Here is a 20,279-nt window from a genome sequence, read left to right as displayed (position 1 = left end):
TTTAAGGCAACATCCTGGCCAGCGCTTGATGTTGAGACACACCTTCTCCTGATTGAATATCAGATATGGAAACATAACGCTGAAGCCGTAGGCCAGATGCTCACAAGTGACGGGCTCCCGGAGCTGTCAGGGCTGGCCAATGCGTGCAGCCAAATTGGTCGGCAACAGGAACCAACATACAAATCGCCACTTTCTTCGATCATCAATCGACTAAGAACAGACAATATAGTCCATCTCTCTAAATATGAAAAGATCAGCCTCGAACGATGATGAAGCGCTCTCTCAACATAATAAAGTTACTGCTAACAGAGACAACACCTGCATATATATAGATGGAAGCTGTATTAAAGGTCAAACAGGAGCAGCTGTGGTGTAGCCCGGGAGACGACAAACAAGAAGCACATATATAGGTCCAGACACTGTATCGATAGTATACGCAGCGGAGCTGCAAGGCATCTAGATAGCACTGGCTATGGTACAGGAAGATATGGAGCAAGGAAACAATCATAAATACCTGCACATCTTTGCAGACAACCAAGCAGCCATCCGCTCTGTCATCAGAGCAGAGGGTCGCTCAGGAGCATATATCATTTAATAGATAGTGCAAAAGATTAATGAGTTAGGGGCTGTAGGAGTTACTATTGATATCCGATAGATATGCGCCTATAAGGGGATTAACGGCAATGAGCGTGCGGACCTGGCTGCCAAGGAGGCCATAGGATGGAGGATGGGAGACAGCAGAGGATAAAGGGCGGAACCACCAGCACGGCTACATCCACTAAAGACAACTCTCAAAACATGGAGTTACAAGACTGCTAACCGACGCTGGCAGGCGAGCTGGGCAGTGGAAAGCAAGGGCAAGGCCATCCGCAGGCACACGCCAATCCCGACTAAGAAGGTCCTCCAACTCCACACTGACCTGAGCAAGGCCGAGAGCGCTCTGCTAGTACAGATAAGAACTGAGAAGATCAGCCTTAAGGACTTCCTCTTTAATCGCCGCGCTCCAGGATTCCACAACGCGAGGTGTCACTACAGTGAATGGCGATAAACAGTAGCTCATGTCCTACTGAGCTGCCGCCATTACAAGGACCTCCGGAGACAGGAACTAGGCCGCCTCCTAGGACGGAATAACCTCAGAGCCATTCTGAGTACGCGCAAGCTAGCCATCAAGGCCATCAGATTTATAGAACAAACGCAGGTCTTAGTGGGCAATGAGACCAATAACACGTAGATAACATCGTGCATTAAGGGGAGACTGTAGGTATGCAGACCATAATATAGGAGGCACCGCCTCCAGGAGCCTAAATACTGTAGTAATATTAATAGTATAATGATTGTCGACTGAGCCAACCAGCAACTATAGACAATTATTAATAGGTAAAGGGGTAGAAAGCTCCTCCCGGCCTTGTCGCTGCTGGCGCAGAGCGATTTATGCAATGTTGCCACTCCGATTGGTACTTCCCAACCAAGGCTTGTCAGCCCGAAACGACCCCACTATATTTGATCCAATAGCAGAGGGACAAAATTACTAAGATAGCACCCTTGACTAAAATGCTGTACTCACAGCTTGTGGCTCAGTTGAGCCTAGCACTTGGCTGATTACAGTGCGGAGTCACCGCCCGGATAAGACATCAGCGCCTGCAGCCAAAGCAGCCTTTTCATTCAGCTTTCGACCCTCAAGTGTCGCTCAATAAATATTTCTCGATTCTAATCTAATCAAATCTACACAGATAAATATATCAACATGTGCGATATCCAGGTTACAACATATGCCAGTTGTCGTCGCAACCCTCAACATCAAGTCAGGGGTGACTATCTGCGATGCGCGGCTGCGCGAGCCCGCCCGAACCAACAACTCTGTATGCCTGCAAGTGGGCAGCTAAGGGACTTACCTTTGTCCCTTGATGCTCAAGATACAAATGTACAAGGAGAGTGCCCTGTTTGCAATGCACGGACGCCATCTAATTCTTCAGATTGAGGTCAGTTGGTGCCCCATTTGATCCTCTCGCAGCGCATGCGAGCTTGTTGGCATGCAGTATCGTTTAGCTTTTCGAATTCACTAACTCATTAATTAGTTTGAACTTCTGCGAGAGATAGGGCTACCTACAAATCGTCTTTCCTTTTAACTTTGAAGACTTCGTATGCTATCTCGTTGTTATCGATGGTTGGATGTAATTTACAATTGAAGTCCAAAACAATGTGCATCTGAGAAGATTCGTTGGGAGCCATTAAGTGAGAGAAGAAATCGTTATTGGGATGGTCAGAGCCGTATAGCGCAAAGAATCGTTCATTTATGGCGGCCTCCTCAAGCTCGTATTGAACATGAAAACGAAGAACGACTCGCTTCGGGTCATTGACAGATGCCATCTTAACGGTGTCGCTTTAAAGCTACCCAGCTAGTTTGGGCGGCCGTATCGCGCTGTGTAAAGGACGGTGGTCGGTTCGACGATGGCGCGAAAGGAGTCCGAGGCCAGCAGATTGTTGCAGACGCTCTACATTGACCTGGCGTCGGTTTGCTGTATGCTGACGGCTGCAAAGAAATAGTGAAATTGCGGTAAGAAATGGCCGATACTGCGCCTTGGGAGGCTGGGGTACACCGGTGTTTCGTTGTAGCTACGTGAAAGTCTAGCGAGGCGAGGAAAGGGGGCTTGAAATAAAGTCTACGAAGCTGAATGTGTTCTAGCGTCGCACGCGGGCCTCGGAGCGCGTTATTTGTTATGGTGGCGGCCGCCGCTGACCTCGCGCGAACAGTCGCTGGAAAGCCCAGGGAAATCCAATGAAAACTCGCAATATTATGGATAGCAGCTCCAGAGAGTGATGCCAGAGCGTTCCGCTGCCAGTAGCTTCCTTTATCCAAGGGTTCTACCTAGCAGTGATCGTACGCGTTCCCAGAGGGGCAACATGCCTTGTTTGAACTCCGCCTCACGGGGTCGATTTGGCTAAAACACGTGACTTAGCTAAACTTACAAGATCTCCCACTTTTAGGACCAGTCTATCACGCAAAAAGAAAAGGAAGATGATAGATACATCACAACAGCGAGAACTCAAATCATTGAAATTGAGTAGTACCATCGTACATACACGTACCACTGGCCGACATGGCCTCTGGATGGCGGTCGCGCGTCCCTCGGCGTTGGCCTGGCACCGGCCAGAGTGACTATTACGGCCAGTGGTACATTCGGACACCAAACACAGGAGCATACCACTAATATGATAGGTTTATTATTGATAACAACAATATCGGATTGAGATTTTGGGTTACAGGTTGTAATGACGAAGCCCAAATACTTCGCACCACAGTTACAACACAATATACAGCCACTGGTGGGTTTCCTGGCCAGCTCACCAACCCCTGACAATGTTTGCAACGTCCTGCATCGACGAGCCATTAAACAGAATGGCATTATCTCTCGCGCATTTCGAGCACCAGACGTCCGGCATACTCGGTGCCCATATATTACAGATTGCAGACAGCCTCGTCCACTGTCACCCCCCACCCAGTAAAGAAGGATTGGTCCCCCTTTAACACAAAGCGACAACGTCTGTGGAGAAACACGCTAAGAGCTCTCATGCTCAGTAATTCGATAGTCCGCACGAGCGGAGTATTACACCTGAAAACCAAAATCGCAATGAACGATATCACTGTTATCAATAACAGCGTCATACAGAACAGAACAATATACACGGCTATATAGGAATCTGGGATGCGGCAGCGAAGATAGGCAGGGACAAATTTATGGAACACGCAGGCCTCGAGGGATGGGGGCAACACAAATAGACAACGCCAAGTACCAGAGGGAGACTGTAGGTACATTGCTACTAAACATCGTGCCATGGCACATCAGAGCCACAACATGAGGAACAAACATAGCACTACTACATACTGCGCACATAAACAGTACTGTGATAAAAGACGGAACACAAATACAGATAATCACACATGTAGATAGTTTGCTTGAAAGTAAAGGGGTGGATAGAAGGGACAGCTGGTCTTGTTTACGAACAGGGCGAAGTGGGACGCGGAGGAATATGTAAATAGCCTGTCACGTGTCGGCTGTCTGGCGAAGTCCGCCTGACCGAGCATAGCTGCTGGCTAAGAGCGGCCAAAACCGAGTACCGCCAACCGGACAAGCGAGTGGGCCGTCCTCACCACCACAACGCGTATATCTCATCTTATCTACAATGCAGCGCTCAATTCAAAAGCACCCATTATCTAATGAAGGTCAAATATTATTAGCAATATCAGCTATCGAAAGAGGCCAAATTAAATCAATATATCATGCAGCGAAAGTCTTTAATGTGCCTAAAGCAGCCCTACAACGACGCGTAGCTGGAACGCGTTCACGATGTGATTGCCGACCGAATTCAATGAAGCTTACCAAGAATGAAGAGGAGGTGCTTATATAGCATATACTTGATCTAGATTCACGTGGATTTCAGCCTAAGCTTCAAGAGGTAGCAGCAATGGCTAATCATTTACTTGCTTCGCGTGGTGATGGGCAAGTTGGTATTAAATGGCCACATAACTTTGTTCAAAGGACCCCAGAACTCAAGATGCGCTTCCGTTGAAAGTACGATTATAAGAGAGCTTTATGTGAGGATCCGTGGATTATCAGCCCTTGGTTTGAGCTTGTGCGTAATATAATTAGTAAGTATGGCATTAGCAACAGCGATATCTACAATTTTGATGAAACTGGATTTCAAATGGGAGTGATTGCAACAGCTAAACTGGTTACTGGATCTGAACGACGCCATAGCCCAAAGACTATACAGCCTGGAGATCGTGAATGGGTCACTGTCATTCAAGGTGTAAATGCTCAAGGTTGGGCATTACCAGCATTCATCATCTTTGCTGATACCAACCATCTTTCAGCATGGTATGAGGAGGATCTTCCACCTGATTGGATGATTGCTGTTAGTGAGAATGGATGGACTACTAATATGCTTGAATTAGAATGGCTAAAGCATTTTAATCAGCATACAAAGGATCGCACACAAGGCACGTATAGACTACTTATCCTTGATGGGCATGAGAGTCATGAATCACTTGAATTCAAGCTCTTTTGTAAAGAGCAAAGGATTATCACCCTTTGTATGCCTCCACACTCATCACATCTACTTCAGCCACTTGATGTAGGCTGCTTTGGTCTATTAAAACAGGCATACAGCAATCAGATTCAGCAGATGGTGCGAGCTTTCATCCATCACGTGACAAAGCTCGAATTCCTTCCTGCCTTCAAGCAAGCTTTTATCCAGGCACTACGACCAGATAATATACGAGCTGGATTCAAGGGTACTGGCTTACTACCATTGAATCCAGATGCTGTATTATCAAAGCTGGATATTCATCTTAGAACACCTACACCACCACTAATCGAGCAGATTGAATGGCAATTAAAGACCCCAAGAAATGCTATTGAATTAGGCCTTCAAACAGAGCTTATCCGAAGCCGGATTCAGCATTATCAAAATAGCTCACCAACCTCTATTATTGAGTCACTTAATCGCCTTGCTAAAGGTGCTCAATCAGTAGCTAACTACGCGACTTTAGTAAAGGCTCAGGTTGCTGAGCTTGAGGCAGCTAATCAAGCCCTTTCTAGTCGTAAGCGGCGTCAAAAGAAAAAGATTCAGAGGCAAGGTGTATTATCCTATAGTGCTGGCAGTAATATGGTTATGCAAGATCAGATTAATAGCCAGATTCAGCTTGAAATTCAGCAAGTACAGCCGCAAGGTAGTGGTAGTACACCACGTATTTACCGCTGTAGTGGTTGTCATGAGCTAGGGCATCGAATCAATCAATGTTCTCAGCGTTAGATAGCTTATTAAGATTCTGTATATACTATTTAATAGCCAATATAATATAATGTTATAAAGATATATGCGAAAATATCGCGTTGTGGTGGTGAGGACGGCCTACTCGCTTGTCCGGCCCACTCGCTTATCCTTGGCGGTAGGAATTCAAGTCAAGTCAAGTCATCGCGTGCATTGTGACCGTACAAAGCCAAGACTTTGTTAATTCTGCACTGTCACGGAGTCTTCCAGCGCGTTTTGGCACTGTCAAAGCCCGTGTTAAAGCCAGCGTATGACTTTTTCCGTGGCATGAAATCATTGAACTGCGCCATCCTAACCCTCGTCTTGTCGATCATTTTGAAAGCCTTCACCTTCAACATCTAATTAGTCATGCTCCTCACGCACCAGTTCCCTCTTTTATCAACATCAAATGACATGACGATTCTTCGACAAATCCCCGGTCGTCGCAATCCAGTTGGAGTCGCTGGAGTTGAAGCATGTTCAGCCCGGAAATGAATTTCTGCATACCTTCCTCAGAGTCAATCGGTAGCTCGAGTACACGATCTGGATGAACCTCCGTTTGACTGCTCATTGCCTTACATCGAAGTAACTTTGCTTGAGTCAGCAGCACAGAGAGAAGTAACCAACATCGGCAGCCACTTCCAGCCAAGGGCTCGGCAATGATGATGATCTGGCCCATAAAAACTCTAATGCCATGTCGCGCTAGCAGTGATTTCTTGGGTTGTACATCGTTGCCAATCATCCCAATTTCTCCGTATAGGATCGTGGAAGCCGAATTCAGGAGCGATGCCGTTTCTTGCAAAGTTTTGTACATAGTCTCTGCTAGTCTAGGGACGTCTGTCGACAGTTCGAGAATGTCCGGACTTAAAGCATGCAGCTGAAGAGTGAGATTCAAGAGACCATGCGACGAGAGGAAAGCTGCAGCTTGTTCCGCGCTATCAAGTCGGGCCTTCGAATTGCAAAGGTTTCGCTAAAGCCTAGCAAGCACAGCTATATCATCGGACTCGTGTTTTCCGGCGTGCGTAAGCCTTTCACGATCATCGTGGAGGCTCAGTGACTTAAGACCTATCTCCGGATTTTCGTTGGCGCCATCCTTGAACTCGATATGCCATTCACGGCGCAAAGGTCGACAATTTCCCATTCTTGGAAAGAACCATCGTTGTTCCCTTCCGATTTCGTGCAGCCGTACGAAAACTACGTCCTTTGCAGGGTGGTCGACTTTTTCCCAGGTGAGACAAAGTTTTGCTATATCAGAGGCTCCACAGCAATAGTTCGAAGAGAAAAGCAGTCTCAGTGAGTAATTCAGTCGATTTCGTTGTTCCTTAAAATATGTCTCTTTGCCTGCGCTCGTGTCTTCAGATGCTCTACTCCTAGGTATGAGAATCCTTGCAAGGACACGTAGAATACTTGATGTTGTGTCTAGTTCGGACAAATCTCTATCGTTGCATTCACTTGATGCAGTAATAACAATGTTCAAGTTCTGGCGAGTCTACAGCACGATGCCTATTCGTGTATCATGGAGGGGAATCCGTGACAGTACTTAGATGTTGAACGCTTGAATTAAGCCCATACTATGTAACGAGCGAGGTACTCATTATGTGACTTTCTGCTTTTGAGGAGCTCTTTATTCGAGCCACTTCATCAAGGCTCGGCATGATCTTGTATCAGCAAAGTTCTGTATTTTTAACCTACGCTTAACTCTCAATAGTCCATATAGCCTAGTAACGCTGTATGATTCGGTATTACAGAAATGAAATGCATAAATATCTCAGTATTCTTATGTTTTACTCTCGTTAGGTAGTATGACTTCGAGAAGTATAAATTGTTTTAACTAGTCAGGGCTTTGCATTTGGTGTCACCTTGCCTTTTCTTCTCTTTGGCAGCCTTTTCCTATCCAAGTCGAGATAGGTTCAATGCACGACCATATAGTAAAAGCTAAGGTAGCAGCTTCAGTTTCACCGAATGAAGTGTGTGAATCTGAAGAGGAGCTTAAAGAATCACACAAAGCCCTCCTCGAGCGCCTAGGTCGGGAACGGCCTTCACAATTCAAATCAGCATGGACTGAGCTGGGGTTCTTATTTTCTGTCATCATGTCACAACTCCTTACAGAGTACTTTATTTCAGGCTTCAATATTTTGCTGCCCACGGTATCGCAGGATCTTCATATCCCTCGCGAAGCTCAGACATGGCCGGTCAACGCTTTTTCTCTTGCCGTGGCTTCGTTCCTGCTCTTCTTCGGTCGCCTAGCGGACATGTATGGTGGCTTTCCATTATACCTTGGGGGCATTATATGGCTGGCGGTATGGAGTTTGGTCGCTGGTTTTGTCCCGAGCAATTTGACGCTGAGCCTTACGAGGGCGAGCCAGGGTCTTGGCACTGCTGCTTATTTACCAAGTAGCTTGATGTTACTGGGGAGCATCTATAGACCAGGACCGAGAAAAAACATTATCTTCAGCGTGTATGGCGCTTGTGCACCTTTGGGGTTTTTTCTGGGGATCTTCTTTGCGGGATTATGTGCGCAGTATATTGCGTGGCGATGGTAGGATCTCCCACTGTAGTTGTTTTGGAGGTATTTGACTGACTTGTGTATGAGGTACTTCTTTATCGGCGCTTCTTTGGCAGCTCTCACAGCAGTAGCGGCATTCTGGACCATACCATCCGATATTGAAGAACGTCGAGCTATGGGTGTGAAGATGGACTGGCCCGGAGCCGGACTCATCTCAATCGGTCTCACCCTCGTCGTTTTCGCAATCACCAATAGCGCGAATGTCCTCAAACCCCGTGAAGCAATATACATGAACCTCATCTTGACTGCCGGTGTGCTCTGTCTTGTCGTCGCATTCTATTTCGAAGGCTGGGTAGCTGAGCAACCTTTGCTGCCGTTCGATTTCTTCGACACTCCATGCATAAAGCCACTATTCATCGCTTTGTTTTTTCAATATGGTGTACTTGGAAACTGGATCCTGTACTCGACTTTATATATGACTGACTTTATGGGTGCATCACCGATGCAGCTTGTCGCCTGGTACACGTAAGTTTATCATCCGGCCCTCTTTCAGCAATCCGATATTTACTTTTCATAGACCTCTAGCAGTCGGAGGCTTCGTCATTGCCACAATCGGTGGATTTTTCCTCCATCGTATCCACGGCACTATTCTTATACTCATTGCTGGCGTCTCCCTCCTCATTGCTTGTCTTCTCTTTGCTATCATCCCTATCGGGGCTAGCTATTGGATATACATCTTTCCCGCATGTCTAACTTTTACAATTGGTATTGATGTCACATTCTCCCTAGCGAATATTTTTATTAGTAACTCTATGCCGTCGAAGCGTCAAGGTTTGGCGGGAGGTTTAGCCAACAGTCTACTACAGTTGAGTATCGCCCTATTTCTAGGAGTTGGGGGCCTCATTGCAGGAGAGGAAACAGATGAACAAGTCAAGCAGAGCTACAAACATGTTTTCTGGTTTGCATTCGCTTGTGCGGCTATGGCTTTGGTGATAATAGCAGGATTTGTCAGGTTAAGGAAGGCGAATAGCGATTATACCTTCGATGAATGGTTGGCGTTGGAAAAGAAGATAAGGCCTAGTGAATGATTTTAGCAGACTGACTATCATATCATAAATATATTAGATAACGCAAATAGATACCACGCAAGTTGGACGGCCTACCCGCGGTCTTTGGTTTTGTGAGACTGTGAAAGCCGACGCAAGTGAATAGAGTGCCGACTCCCTGGAAACTCGCCGCTAGTTCAATTCAAATGATTAAGTTGCTTGATTAAATTCACAATTTTCCCTCGATCACGCCAGATGTTTGCGAGCAGGCTCCAGACTGAGTTGACCAGGTCGAGCCACGAGGTGGTAACAAATTCGACTTTACCATCCCTATTCTCAATTGTAAGCGCATCGATTTTTCCCGCAGTTTGGTACCAGTTACTTTTATCACCAATCCTAAGCACTCCAGCCATAGCTAACCCCAAAACTACGATCGCGTCATCGCCTTCGCGCCTAATTATGGTGAGTCTGTCTTTTTCCTGTAACAGGAACCCTCAACCAGGGGTGCAATCGTGTCCATGTCCTCTATGTCCTATCCGAAACCGTTTCAGGAGTCCGTTTCAATTTCTTCTTAATCTCTTAGCGTCAATGATCTGAGAAAGGGAGTGCATTCGGTTGATGTAAATGGTGATGCCTGTTCATGTACAAGGTACATAGCTCCGCTAGTGTGAGATGTCGAGTTGCTGCTCATGGAAGCTGACTCTATAAAAGTGTCAAGACTTTCACTCATTTTCTCGACCGAAGTTCAAACGTCTAGCTTATTTAGTTTGTCAGTCTGAATCTTTCTTTTCACTTTGAAGCGAAATACGCTAAGTCACAAACCTTTTCTTATCTTTATTGGTTCTCTTCTTCCATTCAAGCTCAAAGTACCATGCTGTTCCTTAGCTTTAGGAAGCTCATGCCTTCCGGAATGGCTTACGCTAGTTAAGCTTGACGGTCTTGTGTAGTGTTCCTAACACGCTTTCATAAGAACCCTGAACAACCCCTAGATTTATGTTTTTTTTTAAAGAAAAAAAATAGCACCTATAATAGCGATGTGAAAATAAAAGAATATTATGTAGAATATCTAGATATTACTCTAATAATAGGTCTAAAAAGGAAAACAAAAAATATTTTAGTTCTAAACCTAAGCCCTGTGATGGGGTCACCTCATAACACATGGCTGGTTCCATTCTGTTACCTGCAGAACTGACAGAAAGGGACCACAACAGCGAGAATGTGAATTCTTGGAATCTAGTAGGTTCTAACTGAGCATACACACTCCTCTATCTAGCAGTTAGACGAGGCCTGACGCGGCGCCCAACGCATGAAATACAGGTATTTTAATTTCCTGGCCCAGAGGTAGGGTGTCCCACGGTACGGTACGGTACGGTATTTGCCCATGTGGTACCTTGACTTGACTTGACTTGAATATGGTTGACACCGAGTCTGATGAGCTTTGTCACGTGATCTCCATATGCTTTCTTGAGTGATGCAAAACAGCCTACATCCAGTGGCTGCAGTAGATGTGATGAGTGAGGAGGCATACAGAGTGTTATAATTGATCGATCTTTGCAGTACTGGTCGAATTCAGGCGTGGCGTGGCTACTGTGGCCATCAAGGATGAGCAGCCGGAAGACACCAACAGTCTTTGCTGCTGTGCATGGCTCAAAAACCTCGCATAACCACCTTGATCCCAGCTCATCGTTAGTCCATCCACTCTTACTTACAGCTGCAAGGCTATAAGAAGGTAGTATAACACCATCATACCACGCATTTATGTGTGTCTTGCGTTTGAGGATGACCATTGGAGGCAAGCACCATCCGTTTGCATTAACTGCCTCAATTGCTGTTACCCACTCTCAATTACCAGGCTGGATTTGCATAGGTTTACCTCGTCTCTCTCGAGCAGTAACCACGCGTGAGGTGCTTGCAATGCCCATTGCAAAGCCGGTTTCATCAAAGTTATAGATATCGTCGTTAAGGATACCATATTTGTCAATTGTATTGCGTACAAGCCGAAACCAATCTCTAATTAGCTGAGGATCTTCGCATTTTGCTCGTTGGTAATCCTAATTGCGTGCATATTGTGATTCAAGCGTTGGATGACGAGCAATATAGCGACTTGCCCAGTTGACTCCGATATATGCATCTGGTCCAACACGCTGTTGGAGCAGCAATAATGCTGCAGCATGCATTCCAGCAACTGTTAATGGATAGCCACGGCTATCCATGCATAGCAGCCAGTTTTCTACAGCCTCCTCTTCTAAGATAGTGAGTTTATGGCGATTTGCGCGTAAATCAACGCGTGCAACGCGTCCTTGGACGCGAGCACTGAGAGTTGTTCGAGGTACATTATAGAGGCGTGCAGCGTCAGATATTTTTTGAATTTGCTTAGATTTGATTGCATGGACTGCAAGAATAATTCTGCCTTCTTTTTCAAGCTGTAATTGCAATTGTGGTGAAGCCATTAAATAATTAAGATGATGTGTTCGACAAGGCTATGGAAAAATGACCGCTCGATGGTGGTGACCGCTTGATGGTGGATTACGTTACTTGTTTGGCTTAACATTATTACTGAGAGCAGCTCGCACAGATTCCCGTCTCGACGATGATCCTTCGGGTGGCTGGCCCGAAATTTGAGCAGCTATTCCATTTTGGCCGCGATCTGGTAGCGCCTGAAACGGAACAGCGATGCGACGCCACTTCGAGAATTGCTATGCCTTCGATGCTCCGCTATGTGAGTTGAATCGCTTCAGCAAGCCCTTCTAAATTTCAAAAGCTGTATACTGAATTCGAAGACAACTTCGATAGAGGAACTTAGAAAGAACGAAATCATACTGATATATCGGAGAACAAACGCTGAAAAGAAAGTTCGTTAACTTCATACTTGCGCGGTGGTCAAACCCGTGAAGAAAAGGCCACGAAGAAGTAGAACCACATCAAGGACCCAGACAGGAGGCGTAGCAGCTCGGCAATCTCTAGTGCCAGCTATTTGTCATATGAGGGCTTGGAGCGACTTGGAAGCATCGAGGTTTTGGCTGCTAATTGTCTGCAGCTATGCCCGATTAGGCCGGCTTCGCCAGTTGACTGACACTTGACAGGCCATGGCCAACGAGAACCTTGGCATGTGACCTAGCACGTCCCTCGTCACCGCGTGTGTAGACTCAGAGAGTAAACAAACGTGGCCAGTCTCCTCTTTCACCCACCCTCTTACCATCTGCCTCAACCTTCAAATAGCTTTCACTATTTGTTGATACTGGCTCTACTACTCGCAATTCAATTATATATAGGCTCAGTGGGGCACGCCCCATGTTTTGCCGTCTATACTACCTTCAGTCTCCACCCAATGCTCTGCTCATCTACTCGCTCGGCGCCCTCTGCCCTAGGGCCCTTGCCTGTTCTATAAGTGCGATTGCTTTCGTGGCTAGCTTGCGCGTTGAGAGGACCTTCCGTAGGTCCTCTCTGCCCGGTAGATTCCCAAATTCGATCCGTCGTTCGTCCTGGAGCAGTCGGCATCGCAGGAGCGCGTGGCCGACTGTTTGGCGGCCTCCTCCACAGGGGCATCCTTTGTATCTTCGACTCTGTCCGCGCTCACGTCCATCGTTCTCACCCGGATGCCGTGTACGAGGACCCCGTATGTCTGGCTCCTTATTGATGCGCCTCTGCCGAGTCTGGGGGTCCAGTCGTCAGCAAACTGTCGAAGGGCCTGCATCTCAGCCTGTGTGGTCGTTTTTAAGTTCATTTTCGCTCTGGGCAATGGCCTGCTCAACGTGGGTCTTCAGATGGCGAGGGCCCTTGGCGCGTAGGTTCTCAATGGTCTGTGGACTTCTGATATTCACGATGATCTCGCGCTGTGTTTGGGCAGGTGGTGTTTTTGCATTCTGTGGGCTATGTATGCTCGCTGCTAGCATCCCTCGGGCCGCCACTGCCGCGTAGCTTAGTGGTATTGAGGCCTGTTGCGGTGTCTTGTGTTTGATCTCCTTTGCTAGTCCTGCTGCCGCCTTGCCAGCGCTCGCTGCCTCCTCCTGTGCTGCCGTCTTTGCTTCCTGTGCCGCCGTTTCTGCTTCCTGTCTCATCTGTAGTCCTTTCTGAATTGAGTCCCTTGCCATCTTTACATCTTGTTTAATTGCTTCGATCGCTTCAATGGTGCTCTTCGCGTCGGCTTTGGCCTCTGTATACATGGCGTTTATTAAGGGTGGTGAGGTCAGGGGTCTTGTGTACTTTCATGAGCAATGATAGTGTGCCCCGAATGATCAGGCGTGCTTGCTCTGCGGGTAGAGGTCGAGCCCCATTGCTATTCACATGGTTGTGCGCTTCTTGCAGATGCTTCGTGAGGTGTGCTGCGTGCTCGTGGAGATTGGTAGGCCATGCGACCTCCTGCGGCCAGGGGCTCGCCATGTTGTGCAGCCTTGCTGGGCGGCGCGGCTCTTACAGGGCGACTCGAGGCCTCTAGAGGACTATGTATGCACGATAGAATGATTGAACTCCAGTAATTTAGGTTCTCGCTGTTCCTAGATCGGTTTCGTGTCGCATGAGTGCTTTCCTGGTGCGGAAACACTCCGCTGAGGGGTATGTCACGTGGTTTAATTCAGCTCAGGATCCTCAACAGCTAGATCGATCTTACACGCAGACTGCTTACTGTTCACGTAAACACAAACAAAATGGTAACGCAATTTTTGGCAATTCCACTCGAAATCCGACTCGACATATACAAAGAACTGCTGATAAGTTATATGGGGCAAAGGCGAAATCCTGCATGGGCAGTTGGGGACACAGATCAACGATTGATAACGCTTCCCGGCTGTAAATATCTTGACGATAAAACAATTTATCCTCAAATATTGCGGACTTGCAAGCAAATATATGGCGAAGGCAACCCAATACTCTACTCAGAGAACGTGTTTTCATCCCTGGAGCCCAGCCTGATGGTTTCATTTATCGAGCAGATCGGATTAAAGAACACCGCTTTTATAAAGAAACTCGATATACATGTCGGGCTAGATCTTTCTTCGTGGTCACAACTTTTCTTAAAACTGGCTGAACAAGCAGGTGCAGTACGGGAGCTTAGGCTTCACTGGGGATTTGTGGCAGTGTTTCGTTTTGAAATGACACCGGAGGCTATCACAAATGGCCAGGCTGATGCTATGGCGTTCCTTCATGCGTTAAGACGAATTCCTAATCTCGACAAAATCATTGTCACTGGCCAATTCAGGAAAGAGTGGTGGCCAATAAAAGAGATTGATTATGCAGCACGTATGATATTGGGGATTGGCCCTGAAGAACATGAAGAGCGGGAGTTGAACGCGATAGATTTGCAATTCTTTAGGGACAGTCTGAGCATGAGCAAAGACAAGGAGCCAAGGATGTAATGGTGGAGATGGTGTTTAAATGTAGTTATGGTAGTAATACTGTCATTAGTACTGATTTGTCTTGCCACATACATGGTAAAGAGAACTACTTTATGAAGATTACATAATATAAGTAATTCTGTGAGATATAAAGAATATTCTTTGGTTTTATAGCAGCAGTCAGTGAGAATCGCATTAATCTAGACTGATATAGAATTTATTAGTATAAAGTAGTCTTTATGATATTTGGTCCTCTCTGTTTTTAGACGTTTGCAATCTTTCAAATTCTTAAACCTGCACAAAAATAATAGTCAAAGGAAACGGTCTTTTCAAGCCGTCGCCGCCCTGCTGCTCGGCGAATTTCAAACTTGGCAAGAGAGACCTGCGTGTCTTGGACGGCCTTGCGGTGAAAGGCTCGTGTATAATCTGTCTGGCTATATATGAAAAAGACGGTGAGATTTGGCGGGTACAACCGCGAAAGCATATCTTCCATAACGGCTATATTCAATCTGTTGACATTCCCGCTCTATATGACCAAGGTGGACTAACGATTCAAGTGGGAAGAAAGCATGGAGCTTAGGATTATCAAGTGGCAGAAAAGGCTTCAAAACAAAAAAACAGACTTACCTCAGCAGAAGAGATGGTCAGAGATCTTAAGCAGAAGTAAGTTTGTAATAACAACACTTAACATATACTAAATTATAGGCATAGGTTGGAGAAGGAGAGAGAAAAGCTTCGTTTTGAGTTACAAGAGTCAGGTCAAGGTTTATATGGCTAGGGGCCACATCCCTGGGCATTTTATTTTGTGGCGGCTATGTAGTCGCATCCACAACAATGTTGCCTCTTTTTTTCACTGGATCAATATACTTCAGCTGCACCGAAGTATCAGTGCCGCTTTAAGTTTAAAATTTTATACCAATATCGCTGCTCCGTGTTCAAGTCTATGTATAGCTCATTTTTCGTTTAATTTAACAAAGACCGCACTGGATAGCACCGCTGGTGCATTCACCACAACAAGCCTCTCTCCGCACAATGATCTCACCAACTGAATCTTTTGTCGACAATTTGGCTGCACAAGCTACAGTTAAGATATACGGCGATATCAGGTAACGTGATGCCTCGTGATGGCCTTCCAACCAAAACACCAACTGACCATGCTAATGCTCCGGCTTCTGCGGACAGTATTATCGCCCTCCCAGGCGTCGAGACACTCCCCGAGTCCCAACGCATCACAGTTCTCAAGAAAGCAGAGTATGGGCTTCTGACATACCCAAACAGTACCAGCTCATCAAGCTGACTCTCGTGTTCTCAAGGCAACGATTGATATCAGACCATCCAGACGCTGATGCTCTCGAGTTGAGACTGCAGTTCGTCCACACGTCCCAAAATATCTCCTCGCATACTGACCCGAATAATGACGCAGAACTATCACACCGCCTCCAGACGAGGGAGAAGATGACGAAGAATCTCGCCTGCTAGAAGCCCAGGCTCGTCAGGACCTGGAAAGTGATGGATGTCCTCCCTGCTACCCGCCCCACCTCGACGTCCCCGTTCGAAACCCGCCCGAGGAGTACCGACAGATAGTAGAGTATTGGAAATCATTCTCATCAACAGATGATGTGGTGCTCTGCGCCCAGAGGTCGGATTGGCGAAAATTTCGAGAGTCTCAGCGAAGACTGCGGTACCGCTATCGAAACAAATCATTCAGCATGTTTGTGGACGAGCTTCGCGAGCGTCGACGAGCGCATGGATTGGACGGCAACGTTCATCTACTGTTGGACCCGCAACAGCAGAGTCAGCAACAGAATTGGATTGAGTTTCAGGACTACCATCTCAGACTTCATGAGTTGCAGGAAAAGAAACGAGATGGACTACAGACAGACTTGGATAACAATCAGAGGGAAGCCAGTGATACGGACATGGAAGGTTCAGCATATGCAACACAGCAGGAAAGAGCCATTCGCCAACGCCTTGAATATGCCGAAAAAACCCTGCGATGGCACGAGGTCATCCTGCGTTGGATTGAACAATGTCGAGTTGCGATGGATCCACTACCTCCGACACCCTTCGAGAAAGGCAGCGGTGATCAGAACTCCTCATCCAATCGTCAGTGGCGCTCAAAGCGATGGAATACTCCGACTGTCCTCGGGAAGGCGAGGGTATCGAAGTCCACGCCAAAGGGCCGAAATATACGGACCCGGCCGTTCAAGGCTGCAATGTCCAAGCCTCTCTCCGTAGACTCGGCCGTCACGATGCCAAGTGGCACTGGACAGATGCCGAAGCGTCGGGAGATAAAGCCTCGGCGTGCCAAAGAGAAGGCACTTGGCCAACTTCTTCCACAGAGAGTGGCCAAGGCAAATCGGTTCGCTGATACTGGGACCAAATCGCGATCAAGGGCACAGTGCAGCTGCGACGGGCCGATTCGAGATCAGGCACGGCCTCACCACCGGTTGGCCACTCAGCGACCACATCCTACGCCTAGGACCATCAAGACGCGAAGTCAACGGATATCAAGGGCGCCAGTGAGATGGGCCCCGGAGTAAAGACGTCATCTGTGCTCCAGCACTACGGCGATGCCGATATTGTAGATTCGAATGTTGAGATCTGCTGAGGCCACTGTATCTACATAGTCCTTCCATATCTCCTTATCGAGCTCATGATCAGACACCACGCACCCCCACACAGCCTCATCCGTGTCATGAACCACACCTTTATAACGCTGGCCTTCATGAGCCGCACGATTAAAGTACGACACCGTTAGCCAATTTCAGATGGACTGATGGACTACTTGGCTGTCGACGCGAGATTTGGCAGTGTATGTTCGTCGTTTCGGTCTTGTCCAGAATGCGAGGGCTGTACCAGCCCACGCGTATGCAGCACAAGTCAATCCCCATGTGGCATCGAACAAATGTGTTATGTACCACATTCCAACCATGATATCGATGACTTGGGGCGTGAATTCAAGAAACACAATTTCGAACAGATCACTCATGGCATTCGCTTGTTCTACTGATCTCAAAACTTTGCCTGACTCTTTAAAGGTTGTGGAAGTCCATGGATAGACTCATGATATGCTGGAACGCAAGTTGGCATATCCCTGTCGTGATTGGATCCTTAACTCCGCGAGTGCGAGTTGGTTGACCAGACGAAGACCTGCCGCACCGTTGAGCCATGCAAACAGCATCCACATGCCAGCCTCCTTCCAAGGCACATTGCCAGTGGCGAAGCTGGCTGCCAGTTTATCGGTGAGTAAACCAATTTGTCGGGGAGTAAGGACGCGTGCAGCTACAATATTCACTACCAGAGCGAGTACGCAGAGCTTCGCCTTGAGATCGTTTTTTGGTAGGAGATGAGGCAGGAAGACAGTGAAAGACCTGAGATAGTCGATCCGGCCAAGTTCCTCGAGCCGCTATTGCTGCTTCATCTTGACGTCCTTGTCGAGGTCATGCTTGCCAGGGTCTTCGTCCTCTGATCCGGGTACATGATTGCTGCCGTCACGAAGCGGTTCGCGCTCGGTATCAGACCCAGAAGCGCACTGTCTTTCGAAAACCAAGAAGCTACTACGGACTGTAAGACCAGCTAGGGTTACAGCTCGGATGGAGTGAAGCGTTAGAAGAAGAGTTGCGAGGACTGTGCCGTGTCGTGGTGCCTGCCGCTCACTGATCACAACGGCCTGGCTCAGGACGAATGCAGCCGCTCGAGGTAACTGGCCACAATTAAGAGTATCGGGAGGACCAGCGTCCATCGGTTTCCGTTGAAATGAATATTTCGTCTGGCTAATGAAGGAGAGCGGTTAAGGTACAGAAAGGCGACCGCAAAGGCTATCATCAGACATGGTGCGTAAAGGGACGCGAATAGTGTCAATATCATCATCATAGGTAACACTTCTGAATGATGGGATATCAAAGAGCTCTAAGCTTCAGTCATCGGAGATGGAAAGGCCCTGTCGTCCTTATCTAACAAATTTCTTTGAGCCACCCATGGGCCACAATGCTGGCTTGACTAGGGGATCACCTTGGTGTGCATGCAGTGTTCGCGACGGTTTGCCGGCTGGATTATGGATCAAGCTCCCACGACTCAATATTGAAACTAACGCTGCTGGACCAGGTATGGAGCATGGCGATTCCTGCTTATGATTGCCCATAAATCCAAGATTGGGCGGACATCACGGACCATCAAACTGTACTGGAGAATGCAGCAATGCCAAAACCATGTTGAGATTGCTGAAAATGTAAGCAACATGCAAGCCGCCTATAATACCGGCCAAACGGTGCGGTGCGTGTTCGCAATAGCTACGACGGATATAAATATCGAATGATCACCTACAGATCAGTTTTGGAACTAGCGCTGCTCGATCATGGGTGGGGCGTGGCGATTCTTGCGGGTGACATTTGGTAAGGCTGGAGCTGAACAATCATTGTTGGACGTTCAAGGCGACCCAATGCCATGGAATCACATCGCATTGCAGGTTCTCCGACCTACTCTGCAGCAACCGACTCCCTGCCTTCGGAACGGACGGGATGCTGCAATACTTGGACAAACTTTGGAGAAACTGTGTTGATGAGTCAAGCAGCGGTAATGATGTAGTATAGGCTAGCTCTACATGTTCTGCAGCCTGGATCAGGATTGTATACTTGATTGCTCCGCTCAAACATTGGCACTTGATGAGAGTCAATATCTAGTTGACTGTTTACATGCACATGATTCCCCCGTTGATACAATTGAGCAACAAAAGTTTAAAAACTGCATTATAAAACTACCTCCAGATGCTTGGACCACCACACTTAAACTAACGTACGTTTTTCGCAATATACTCTTTGCAGCACTACTTCATGATCAGGCCAGCCGAGGATTTCTTGAAGTATTAATCCAAAATCACCGCTCGGATTACCAGATTTCCGCCAAATCATCAAGACGGTTTTGGCGTCTATCCACCTAAACCCCCATTTTGTCCCGCCTCGCTCGTCCTTATCCTACTTGACATTAGCAAGATCTTTAACTACTAAGCCTCATGCCACATACCTCTTTGAGTCGATCAATCAGTTCAATGGCCGCACATGGAGATACGGCTTGCATTGTTTCGCCCGTGACAATGTATTTGGGAAAGAGCCTCGGCGAGGATGGAGGGCATGTTGGCGGACATGGTGGTTCAATTGCTGTTGGAACACGAAGTGGAACAGCTACGGCTCCGGGGAACGGACGAGACTTGCTGCTCATGGTCGGCTGCTGTTCTTAGTTGTCCATAGAAACAAGGCAACTGGTGTATGCCAATATATGCACAAATGTGCGTAGACGATGGCGCATTACCCCTGTAAGAGATCAGAGTCCCATGCTGCAAGATGTCTATTCCCACCATTCCACTTGCGGTTCACAATGCTCGTTTCGGCATAAGCATTCTACGTCCTCGTTATATTGGCAGAGTGAGACTGCAATCATCTCTACTGGGCGCGTGAGTGGGTCAAATTGGATCCAAGGATCTGATTGGCCCAAACTCAAGCAGCACAACCCGCGTCCACATACCGCCCACCATCTCGTCCACTATCTCGTCCACTATCTCGTCCACTATCTCGTCCACTATCTCGTCCA

At 47.3% G+C, this 20,279-nt stretch overlaps 7 protein-coding genes across 7 annotated transcripts; 3 read left to right on the top strand and 4 right to left on the bottom strand.

Annotated features, from left to right (window-relative positions):
• Positions 1 to 1,625: 1,625 nt before the first annotated feature.
• PV09_09475 (uncharacterized protein) lies at positions 1,626 to 2,664 on the bottom strand. Its single transcript, XM_016363536.1, has 2 exons — positions 2,108 to 2,664; positions 1,626 to 2,059 (listed from the first exon to the last, which is right to left on the bottom strand). The coding sequence occupies exons 1-2, from the start codon at positions 2,365 to 2,367 to the stop codon at positions 1,981 to 1,983; spliced, it is 339 nt and encodes a 112-aa protein (XP_016208648.1). The 5' UTR covers positions 2,368 to 2,664; the 3' UTR covers positions 1,626 to 1,980.
• A 5,237-nt stretch (positions 2,665 to 7,901) lies between these two features.
• Positions 7,902 to 9,405, top strand: PV09_09474 (uncharacterized protein; the record flags this gene model as incomplete). The annotated part of the gene is made up of 3 exons (XM_016363535.1): positions 7,902 to 8,350; positions 8,405 to 8,842; positions 8,895 to 9,405. 3 exons carry the CDS (start codon positions 7,902 to 7,904, stop codon positions 9,403 to 9,405), a joined length of 1,398 nt encoding a protein of 465 aa, XP_016208647.1.
• Positions 9,406 to 12,929: 3,524 nt separating this feature from the next.
• On the bottom strand, positions 12,930 to 13,858 carry PV09_09473 (uncharacterized protein). The gene has a single exon (XM_016363534.1). The coding sequence runs from the start codon at positions 13,524 to 13,526 to the stop codon at positions 13,059 to 13,061; it is 468 nt and encodes a 155-aa protein (XP_016208646.1). The 5' UTR covers positions 13,527 to 13,858; the 3' UTR covers positions 12,930 to 13,058.
• Positions 13,859 to 13,990: 132 nt separating this feature from the next.
• On the top strand, positions 13,991 to 14,800 carry PV09_09472 (uncharacterized protein). Its single transcript, XM_016363533.1, has one exon. The coding sequence runs from the start codon at positions 14,007 to 14,009 to the stop codon at positions 14,712 to 14,714; it is 708 nt and encodes a 235-aa protein (XP_016208645.1). The 5' UTR covers positions 13,991 to 14,006; the 3' UTR covers positions 14,715 to 14,800.
• Positions 14,801 to 15,684: 884 nt separating this feature from the next.
• PV09_09470 (uncharacterized protein) lies at positions 15,685 to 19,450 on the top strand. The gene is made up of 4 exons (XM_016363531.1): positions 15,685 to 15,799; positions 15,876 to 15,944; positions 16,007 to 16,060; positions 16,117 to 19,450. The coding sequence occupies exons 1-4, from the start codon at positions 15,726 to 15,728 to the stop codon at positions 17,234 to 17,236; spliced, it is 1,317 nt and encodes a 438-aa protein (XP_016208643.1). The 5' UTR covers positions 15,685 to 15,725; the 3' UTR covers positions 17,237 to 19,450.
• On the bottom strand, positions 18,103 to 18,438 carry PV09_09471 (uncharacterized protein; the record flags this gene model as incomplete). The annotated part of the gene is made up of 1 exon (XM_016363532.1): positions 18,103 to 18,438. One exon carries the CDS (start codon positions 18,436 to 18,438, stop codon positions 18,103 to 18,105), a length of 336 nt encoding a protein of 111 aa, XP_016208644.1.
• Positions 19,258 to 20,097, bottom strand: PV09_09469 (uncharacterized protein). The gene is made up of 2 exons (XM_016363530.1): positions 19,716 to 20,097; positions 19,258 to 19,666 (listed from the first exon to the last, which is right to left on the bottom strand). Exons 1-2 carry the CDS (start codon positions 19,908 to 19,910, stop codon positions 19,478 to 19,480), a joined length of 384 nt encoding a protein of 127 aa, XP_016208642.1. The 5' UTR covers positions 19,911 to 20,097; the 3' UTR covers positions 19,258 to 19,477.
• Positions 20,098 to 20,279: the final 182 nt, after the last annotated feature.

The sequence above is a fragment of the Verruconis gallopava genome, assembly GCF_000836295.1.
Source record: "Verruconis gallopava strain CBS 43764 unplaced genomic scaffold supercont1.71, whole genome shotgun sequence".
Classification (NCBI taxonomy): domain Eukaryota; kingdom Fungi; phylum Ascomycota; class Dothideomycetes; order Venturiales; family Sympoventuriaceae; genus Verruconis; species Verruconis gallopava.
The sequence above is the reverse complement of the archived record's forward strand: the minus strand, read 5'-3'. Positions and strand labels throughout refer to the sequence as shown.

Bases quoted from the DNA above. Each gene is read 5' to 3' on its own strand.
- PV09_09472 (XM_016363533.1), top strand. From the start codon at position 14,007: ATGGTAACGCAATTTTTGGCAATTCCACTCGAAATCCGACTCGACATA.
- PV09_09469 (XM_016363530.1), bottom strand. From the start codon at position 19,910: ATGAGCAGCAAGTCTCGTCCGTTCCCCGGAGCCGTAGCTGTTCCACTT. The intron at 19,667-19,715 runs GTATGTGGCATG...AATGTCAAGTAG, and splicing joins TGATTGATCGACTCAAAGAG to GATAAGGACGAGCGAGGCGG.
- PV09_09475 (XM_016363536.1), bottom strand. From the start codon at position 2,367: ATGGCATCTGTCAATGACCCGAAGCGAGTCGTTCTTCGTTTTCATGTT. The intron at 2,060-2,107 runs GTAGGTAGCCCT...TTAATGAGTTAG, and splicing joins GTTAAAAGGAAAGACGATTT to TGAATTCGAAAAGCTAAACG.
- PV09_09473 (XM_016363534.1), bottom strand. From the start codon at position 13,526: ATGTATACAGAGGCCAAAGCCGACGCGAAGAGCACCATTGAAGCGATC.
- PV09_09470 (XM_016363531.1), top strand. From the start codon at position 15,726: ATGATCTCACCAACTGAATCTTTTGTCGACAATTTGGCTGCACAAGCT. The intron at 15,800-15,875 runs GTAACGTGATGC...TTCTGCGGACAG, and splicing joins AAGATATACGGCGATATCAG to TATTATCGCCCTCCCAGGCG. The intron at 16,061-16,116 runs GTTCGTCCACAC...ATAATGACGCAG, and splicing joins GCTCTCGAGTTGAGACTGCA to AACTATCACACCGCCTCCAG.